Raw genomic sequence first — 10421 nt, 5'->3', positions numbered from 1 at the left:
CGCTTTAGGTTATATTTGGTGCCTCGTCACTAATCTACCATCACGACGCGTAAAAAAAAAGGAGGTCGTGATATCAGTAAACTCTATCTTAGAGACTCCAACTGGTCAAAATCAGAGAGAACTAATCTTGGTCATGGCACGATCACAAAGTTCAATTTCGATCCAAACCGGCAACTGATTTTATTCATTTTTCAAAAGTGCTCGAGTAAAGAACTCATCACATCAATGTCGTACTTATTGATAAGTCATCATCGTCGATCTTCGTTGATCCTACAAGGGCCAGCTCCGGGGTTGAGGGTATGGATCCTCGAGGTAGACTATTTCACGGCGAGGGTACGACGGCCACATCATGGGCTGTGGGTCCATCGTTATGCCAGGAGTGTCTCTGCCGTCGCCTTCCTTCTTGACCTCGCTCACGGACACTATCTCCGCGAACCCGACTTTCTTCCTAAGCAAAGTGGTGAGGTTGACCGCGTCGACATCTCCGGTCACCTCGATCCGGTCTCGGTCGCCCGCCAGTGCCACGGATTGAACTCCTGGAGTGAGACCAATGAAGGAAACAGATCGATTTCGAATCAAAAGAGGTCCTTGGTTTTCTTCCCCGCTCAATCTCGCAACACCCAAAGTAATTTACAGAAGATAACACCTAAATGATCGTCAAGATACGAAAGAAACATCTAACAATCACCTGGAAAGCCACCCGCAACTTTCAAAGCTTTAGAGTGAGGGTTTTGGGGGCCGAAGCAATAAAATCTCGAGGTGTGGCCGTTCATAGACACCTTGATCACGAGCTTTTGCTGAAAAAGAAAATCAAATCAAATAGTAAGAACACATGAAGAAGGTGAATCGGCATGCGACATAAGGTGAATCGATTCGTGATTTTTCCCATCATATTACCTTCATGGTGCTTGCTTCGACTAGGAATTTGGAGGAATTTAAATTCTTCAATTTGTTCGAAGAATTTCGAGAATATATTGGAGGAGGGCTGAAGAAGAACAGAGGTACCACTCTCCATTTATAGCATCATCTCCTTCGAAGAAGACTCAGTGACTTGCACAAACGCTGGGCATATAGTCAGAAGTCAAACATTTTCTAACATTAGGTCTTCGAATTTTGGCTTTATTATTGTTATTTTATTCAATTATATTATGTCCCCTCTCTGCCCCCACCATTTATACGCCTAACTACTCGACGACATATGCTTTAGGGATTATTAGTGTTGTAAGTATACATCATGGTTAATAAAATTATATTCACACATGGAGTTACTCAAATAAACGACTAAATATATATAAAAAAAAAATTCATGCATGCATATCCAATATTGGACCCGCAAACACACACATTTTCAATTTTGCAATTTATCCCCTGAAATTTAGAAACCAGTTGCAAAAGTAGTGGAAGAATAATTGAACGATATATTACACATGAGGGAATGCTACTAAAGTTTTGAAGAGAATTTGATCAAAATTAGCTCCAAATACATATGTCGATATATATTTTGAAATATAGTTTAGAGTAGTTCTTATATTTCATTTCTTCACATATGTAGATGGGTATATGACTAATTTTCCTTTCATAACTAATCACGTGCAGTCGCCTGATTAAATTTGTGATAAAACTTTGGTTCAAGTCAACATTAGGGGGGCGCATTGCTGCCGATCCGAAAAATTAGGGGGCAATTTGTAAAAACCGAAACGTCGAGGGGCCAATTTGCCACAATCCCAAAAACTTTGGTGGCAAAACGAAAGTCTCCCCGTTGAATGTTGATCACAACCATCATCATTTTCCTGTCCCTCTCTCTGACTTGACAATGTGAAGTGACAATGTGAAGTCAACGGGTGAGTGGACGACCTACGAGAAGGTATAATAGGACGAGGCAAGAACCGTCAAGCGAAAACCGACGGAAAGTTCATGCTTAATCAAAAGTAATCTTTCGACAAAAAAAAATCAATCAAAAGTAATCTGATTAAAAACCAGGTTCAATCACTGGTTTATCAACTTAATTTTTTGTTAGTAATCTAGAGAAAACGGAGCATTCCCATTTTGAAATGATATTATATCATCATAAATATACGGCTATATATCTATACAAACTATAGTCACGGATTCTACCCTCTGATTTGTTTTATTTATGCAATTTGATCCTCCAGCTTTCTTTTTTTCGCTCAATTAAATTTGGTTAAATGGAATAGTGATGTGACAAAGTAACACCTACTTTCACAACATAAGCAAATTAGAGAAAATAAAAAGATTCTTGTCTCATCAAAAGATTGTTCAAAGTGGACATTGTTGCAAATAAGAGTATAAATGGCCAAGTGAAGTCGATGGCGAATTTTCACTTATTTATTTATTCATTTTTTGTGTTTCCAATGGATAGAGAAAAGTCTTGAAGAAATGGTTGCATGAATAATCTCTCTAATTGACTTCAATCTAAATCGCAAATCTCAAAAGGATATATAGCGATGCTCGTTCCTCTTTCTTGGTTGAAGCTACCTAAAGGAAACGTTACCTATTTGAATTTTCTGGCCAAAGGGTGTGGAGAGGGACGATGGGCAAGGTTTAATCTTGTACTAAAGATATATCACGTAGTCTTGTGCAATTGGTGAGACATGACGTACATAGTCGATAACATAAGGGTTAATACGGTAGAAATGTACATTTTGCCGTGCATCATGGGGGCTGCTTCTAAAATTACTTTTGATGATGGCAAAGGCTGCAACAAAGCCGAGTGTTGGAGATGGCATGGCCGTGACAGCCGGTGTGGTGGAATGCGGCGATGTTGAAGAACATAGGTTCAGCACAAGGGAGGGAGAGAGAGGTGAAAAGGCCGGGGCATCCAGCGCTAGCTACCCTCTTTGAACAATACCATAAGAGTCTCACACCTGTAACGAAATGTTCGGCACGAGTCATAATTACTCCGTACCACTCGTGACCCGAAGGTCCAAGATTGGCGAGTCTGTCATCACAGCCCGACCAAGATGCTAACAATCAGAAAGTTTCTCCACACGAGGTATGTCGTAATTAGGCAACGCAACTCAAATCGTGCAGAAACTCGCTCATAAGGTGATTTAAACTCGGGACCTCGTACAAGACAGGGAGCTCTCTTACCACTAAACCAATCACATAGAGACTAACAGAATTTTCTCCAATCAAGGACATTCCCAATATTTGAATTGTTCAAAAAAATAAGACTATCTAGATGGCTTAGCTCTTTGTTGAAGTCTAAGTCTCTTTAAGTCATGAAAATGAAATCCTACAACATGCCATGGAATTCATTTCCCACTAAGCAAAAGCGTACAGTGGGTAACTATCACCAGCTAAAGCTCCCAGAATTCACTAATAAACTCGTGATTTGATTAACCCAGCCAATGCATGGCCAATGAAATTTCTTACTTCCGTCTTGGAAAGTGTCGTGGCATTCAATTTCCCAAGGCCAGTCACCATAGACTTCGTTTGAAATGAAGAGACCAATGAGCTTCGATTCTTGTGTTTTTGAATGGTTTGTAGCCCACTAAGTTTCGAAAAGGCATAACAGGTACAAGACAAGAGAAAAATGGTTGCTAGGAATTTTAAAAGACGTGCGATCGTTAATAAATTTTAGTTTATGTATCAAAGGTCTGTTTGTACATGCGTGTCTCCCGTGGTACCTAGACTTCTTGGAGGAGAAAATTGCATTAGTGAAAAAAAAGAAGAAGACTTGGTTGGCTGTCTGCTGACTTTGATATATTGTTTTTATTTAGTAGATAAAGAAGCAAATTAAAAGTTATCTATACATTTACATATACATATCTTACTAGACCGCTTACCCACGGGAGTACCAAGATTAGGGGTCCGTTTGTTTCGCGAAAAACGAATAACTTAGAAAACATTTGTCTAAAATCGATCACTTGAAATAATTAGTCAATAAAAAATATTTTTTATTCATTTGTTTTTTAAGGGATATAAACGATCATTTTTAGGACAATGTTTTTCAAATCATTCATTTTTCGCGAAACAAACTGAGCCTAAATGATTTATCTTATTCCTATTATTCGTGGTTGCTGTACAGAATTTGTTCAATTAAGGGATGCGCGCACCCACTTTCCTAAGGCGATAATGCTTCCGTGATACAACTTTAAGTTCTCGAACCCTCTCGAAATTGGAATGATATTCTAAACGAAAGGATATGTTTATATAATAAGAACAACGAAGAAATGTGTATCATAGACAGACGCAACCATCGAATTGGATAGGACAGTTGATTTCTAGTAGATATGTTTGTCTAAAAAAATTAACCAATTATTGAAAAGAAGTTTCGAAATTGTTCATCGGATTAGACAAAACATTTAGGGGAAAAGTGTTAGAAAAGTCCTCAACCTTTTGTATTGATGCCAATTTAGTCCTAAACCTCTTTTTGGTGCCAATTCAATCCTAAACATTTTGCATTAGTGCCAATTTAGTTCTAAATCTTTTGTCTTTGTACCAATTCAATCCTTCCGGCCATTTTTTGCCGGATTTTGCTGACGTGGACGCCGGCCGGCCGGTCACCGGCGCTGACATGGACAAATTTAATAATATTTTAATATCTTTTTGAATTTTTTATTTTTTTCTTTTATTATTTTTTTTCCCTCCCCTCTCTCCTTCCTCCGGCTGGTCGCCGGTGGTCGACCTCGCCGGCCACTGGCAAGGGCAAAATTTTGAAAATTTTTCGAAAAGAAATTATTGAAAAGAAATTTTGTGAAAAAAAGCGGAACTGTTTCGAAATTTCAAAATTTCTTTTCGCCCGGCAAGGACGAAATTTCGAAATTTTTTCGGGCGACGGGGCAAGGGAACATGTTGCCCGTCCTTGCTTCATGGGAGGGAGCTGTTTGGTCAACAGGTCCTTTTCATTAAGACTATTAAGTCGATTTGTCTTTCCTGATCTGGCAAATTCCGACTCCACGAGTCAACTTGACCGAGTCATACGCAAGACCAAGGTGATTAATCAATGTTAATAGTTTCGTGGCGCAATACCTGTCCTACTGGTGGGCGTGTTTGTACTAATATTTTTGACATGAGAAATTTATCAGAAAATTTTTAAATCTATTACAATTGCTTCAAATCAATCTTAAATTTTTTTTTATCAATTCAATTCTAACCTTTTGTATTTATATTAATTCAATCCATCTGGCCAATTTTGGCCTGCCGGCGCTGATGTGGACGCCAGTTGTCGCCGACCATCTGGCCGACGTTACTGTGGATAATTTTTAATAATATTATATTTTTTTATTTTTGATTTATTTTCTTTTTCTTTTTTCTTTTCTTCCTTCTTTTCTTCTTTTTTTTTTTCCGCATAGTGGCCAGCGAGGGTCGCAGACCTAGCCCGGCCTCGCCAACAGCCCCAGGCCTCAAGCTCAAATTGCGAGAGAAATCGTACTAACCTTCAAGCTTCAAGAGCCACACACACACACAACAGTTTGGACACGAGGCCTAGGGGCCACAGGCGAAGGCGGCCATGCCCTCGCCAGCCACGGGCAAGGCCACCTTCACCCACAACAGGCAAAGCTGGCCTCGCCCAGATTTGCGGAAGCACTGCGACCCTTGCCAAAGCCTTGCCGGCCACTGTGGGGAAAGAAAAAAAGAAAAGAAGAAAGAAAAAAAAGAAAAGGAAAAGAAAAAAATATAGAAGAAAATTTAAAATTTAAAATATTATTAAAACTTGTACACATCAGTACTGACCACGCCACATGAGATGGTTGGCGTCCACGTCAGTGCCAGTCGGCCAAAATTGGCCCGATGGATTGAATTGGCAAAAATACAAAATATTTATGACTGAATTGGCACAATTGCAATAGGTTTATGACTTTTTTTTAATAATTTTCCCTTTTTGACCTAATAAACCATCACTAATATTTTTTCTTGAAGAATGGGTGAATCAAACATTCTCTTACGGATTAATATCTTGAGAATTCCATACTATAATTTTCTTCTCAAGAAAAAAAATAAAATAAAATTGAGAATCTTGAGATACATTCTGAACTTGAAGGGACTTTTCAGACATGTCATTTTGATTCTGTCCCTAGGCCATTTGTGAAATCACCTGATCTCAATGCCCCAATCGAGCCTCCTCAGCCAAATTGAATGCACAATCATGTGGAACATATCATATCTCTTGGGAGGCACTTTCGTTAGCAAATGCCTCTGCACTTGCCTCACTCCCTCGTGCATCCTCCAGAACCCCTCTTGTGGTATCCCCACCAAGATCTCCTTCATAACCGGTATCTCGCCCACCACAGCCCGGACCAAGAATGCTCCCTAGTCTAGCACGTCCAAGGTAGTTCGTAGTGCTCGGATATCAACACCGGGATGCCCTCACGTACATTACTACTTTCTTTAAAAGAATAATCACTTAAGTGCCAACTTCGATTTGGATCGTTAGAAATCTAACGTAGCAAATTTTTATCAATTTTTCCGATCCAAGTGGCTCGTCGGTATGCCCGGTTAGCATTGATAGTCCCAAATGACGTCATTTACACGTTTGCCCAAAATATAAACCCTAATTTGGCAGCCACGGCTTAGGTTCTTCAGCAAAAAACAACGATGTTTGCCCTTTTTTCCCTAAATTGACAAATTGGGGCTAAATTAGCGCATAGAAGCAAACCCTAATCTTACCCATTGAAATTAGTTATAAAATTGCAGATGATTATCCGTGTGAGAGTGAGTGAGAGCCTCAAAAAGGTAGATTCGAGGTCATTAAGGAATTGGATGATTGGTGTTTTAGTTCAAGGTGATTCTTGAAGCAAAGCAAGTGGAGAGGCATTATGTAAAGTTTCTTGTGGTTGTCGACGATGAGGTTGTTGGGCACGTATATCGTCCATTGGCTATATCACGGTCTTCAGGATCACCTCAGGTTCCGCAAGGATGTGGATTCAACCGATTTGTCTCGACGTTCATGTCTTGAACTTCACTGCAAAGCCTTGTCTTCAATCCTCCACTTATGGTCTCATCTTCACTACATGGCCTCCTATTCCTCCTCCAAGCTCGAAGAACGGGTCCCCTCTTCGCCTATGATTTGGATTTCGTCGTCCTGAGCTTTGGCGAACGACAATTGGAGCATCATGGAGGCGAGCCATAGGCTGAGACTTTGCTCAGTTTCTCTATCGTGAAAATAGAACTTTCTCTTTCAGCTCTAGAGAGAGAGAGAGAGAGAGTTTTCCCCAAAAAAAGCCATGTCGTTTTGTTCACTTTGCTAGGTTGGACGAAAAATTTCCATATTGGACTTCAATTTCTTTTAAAGAAGCCACGTGTAAGCTGAAAAATAGTTTAGAAAGCATATAGGACTTTTCGTTGGAATTTGTCGCCAGAGGCACTTAAGTGATTGTTTTTTCTCCTATTTGGCACTTAAATGATCCGACGAATGCTTTTGGCACTAAAGTGAGCATCGCACAAAATTTTTAGCACTTACAGTATTCTTATTCCCTAATTTCAGTATATTATGTGATCACATTGATCGTGGCTTTAAATCACGGCCAAATGTTAAGCTATGCCCTAATGAGATAGGTCGAGATAGTGGCGAATCAAGCTCTACCAAGTTGAAGCTCGACGTGATATATATAGAGAGCCATTTCGACCTAAGTTTGAGAAAGCGGATCTCGACTTATTTGAATTTAAAAGAGAGCGGGAACGTTTATAAGGTTTGTGCAAGTTTAGCCCTGGAGGAACCGTTAATGGGTGATGCTTGAGAACTTGAAGTTCTTGAGATCGTGGGAGATGTAGGAAACCATGGAGATGCGAGAGCAGTTAAATGAAGAAATGTATGCGGGATACTCGTAACCTTCGAAGGGATATATAAGTAGAAGAATGCGAAAAGCGCTCAAGTTATGCTAAAACTCTGGCAAATTTTCGTCGGAACTTCCTATGTGTTCATCACAATGTCTTTGTATGTCAGCTTCGTTTTCGGGTCAAGCTAGTGATTTGTAATGTGGTTTACACCCACGCCCACACGATCGAATCCATCTTTGAAAATGTTGTTTTGGGGAGACGTTGATCACTATGCAGTCCAACTAAAACCAGAAAGCGAGCCTGTTGTTTCTTTTCCCAATCGCCCGAAATTCACATTGACTTAGGTAGAGCGACATTGCTCCGGCCCACGCACAAGAGAATATCGTATATATAAATCAAGGCATTTCATTGTACTTGGTACTTCGTCATTAATCTGTCATTACAACAGATGTAAGAAAGTATTGATGTAATGTTCTTTTCGATCATTAAACTTGTCATGCTATGGGGAGTGTTTTGTCCCTGTTCAATCAGAATTCTATGATGACGCACAAGTATAGCTTCACACCACCAATCCTTGTGAATGGATCGGAGTTAGTTGACATTTGTTTTTGTGGTAATTGATTAACTAGAGATAAAGAAAGTTCAAAGAATCAAGTGAGACAAAGTAATGGAATTAGAGGCCAGCATAGTACAATGGATTTCAAAAAATTTTGACAGACAAAATCTTTTGCTACAGATTGATTCCCCAAGAAATTGCAGACGATTGGAATCAGAGAGCATAGTCTTGGTCATACCACAATCACAAAGTTAGGTCTCAATGAAAATTAGCAATTATTTGGGGATAAGTACAACACAAATACTATAACTTTTGTATGGCGCTTAATTGAGTGTCATAACTTTATTTGTTGATCCTACGTGATCGAGCACAAGGGTTCATTATTGTAAAGATGCATGATCGAGTTGTATTAAAATAATAAATATTTGTTGTCTTATACCTCATTGGTTTTAAGCATTTGAGTAAATGTTGGTCCAACTAAATGTATCAACAAACTCAGACTTGAGCTCTCTCTTGGTAAAAAGTGTTAGGCTTTTGATGCGTACTCCCAAGAAATGATATCAGAGTCGATGATTGATTGGTGGCCCACTCCTAATGTATATCGGAGTTTGGTGAACATCTCAATGAAGGAATCTCGTGAGTAACACGGTTTCGGACAGCCTTCATAGTTCAATTTGGCCAAAGGGTGGGGAAAGGTGGCATTATGGTGCAACAACATAGTTCCGATGGTAGCTTTCATGATTTGGTCTATGGAAAGAGATCAGGGATGAAGCTGGACATTGTTTGTTGTTGTGGTCCTCACAAGGTAACAAAATTGACATTCAAGTTGAGACATGTTGATACAGAAGGATACCTTATATAAGAGGGAAAAAATCTAATACTGAACTCACTCGTAAAAGAGACTTTATTGAGATGCGAGTGCAGGTTGTGTTAGAATAGCCCTATGTCCCGACCTAACCTCCCGCGGTGCACCACCTATGGATTCGGCTAATGGATTATTAAGTCTAAACTTAACTCGAGCTCTCCCAAGCCCATACCAATTCGCTACTTAAGATTCAAGTTCTTAACATGCAAATCATTGCAATTAGGAATCGTCACTAATCTATTTTTTGATGGGTCGATTAGAAACCCAAGTAAAGTATCGGGAGAATTAGTTTACTCCTACGAATCAAAGATTATGGATTCGGGGACTTGGTTATACTAGATTACTCTAATGCCCTTTCGGTACCTTTTCTCTTTTATTTCAAAAAAATATTTGCAGGCAGCTTTAATTGATTTTAAACCTACCCACAAACATGCGAGGTGATCATGCGGATGCGCAATCAATAATATAATACTCAATAATGCAAAACAATAAATAAATTGCAAGATAGGAACTTACCTCAAAGCAGCGAAAGCATCTACAATGTTAGTTAGAAATTCACATTGACAATCCTAATATGATTTCTAATTAACATACAATTTCACTCAAATCCTTTTTTAGGGTTTTCTCTTATTTAACAAAAACTAAACTTTATGCAATGCATTCTACGTCTGGTATGACATGCGACATACGATTTATTTAAATGTCCTAATTCTAATAACAATTAAATGCATTATCTCTAATATGGCATGCAAATGAACCTAGACATGAGATTTCTAATGACAAAAATTAATTAATATGCAACTACTCTAATATGACATGCACGCGGTATTTTTATATATATTTTTATTTTTTATGAATTCGAAATTAATTAAATTCCCTAATATTAACATGCAATCTATCCTAATAGTCTACATCAATTGTATCTATTTTTTTTTTTTTGAGAAAGACAAGATCAATTCAAATCAAACAAAGATAGAAAGAAATAACAATTAAATCGACACGACACCATATCACACAAGAAAAATTACCGATATCCGTTTAAATTTAGAAACAATAGATTGATGAATCGTATCCCGAGCATGAGATCGGATTGGCCAATTTTTCCACACAATCGCAAATCGTATCTCGGGCGGGAGATTGAATTGACGATTTTCCGTGCAATCGCGAATCATATCTCGGGCGGGAGATCGGATTGACGATTTTCCGTACGATCGCGAGTCATATTTTGGGCATGAAATCAGACCGTCGATCATATGT

General features: G+C 38.9%; 1 protein-coding gene across 1 annotated transcript; it reads right to left on the bottom strand.

Annotated features, from left to right (window-relative positions):
• Positions 1-224: 224 nt before the first annotated feature.
• Positions 225-903, bottom strand: LOC130139162 (heavy metal-associated isoprenylated plant protein 46). The gene is made up of 3 exons (XM_056315589.1): positions 898-903; positions 689-797; positions 225-536 (listed from the first exon to the last, which is right to left on the bottom strand). Exons 1-3 carry the CDS (start codon positions 901-903, stop codon positions 271-273), a joined length of 381 nt encoding a protein of 126 aa, XP_056171564.1. The 3' UTR covers positions 225-270.
• Positions 904-10421: the final 9518 nt, after the last annotated feature.

The sequence above is a fragment of the Syzygium oleosum genome, unplaced genomic scaffold, assembly GCF_021117445.2.
Source record: "Syzygium oleosum isolate NSW1041296 unplaced genomic scaffold, Sole_v2.1 Sole_v2.10, whole genome shotgun sequence".
In the NCBI taxonomy this organism is placed as follows: domain Eukaryota; kingdom Viridiplantae; phylum Streptophyta; class Magnoliopsida; order Myrtales; family Myrtaceae; genus Syzygium; species Syzygium oleosum.
This window is presented reverse-complemented; position numbering and strand designations above follow the sequence as displayed.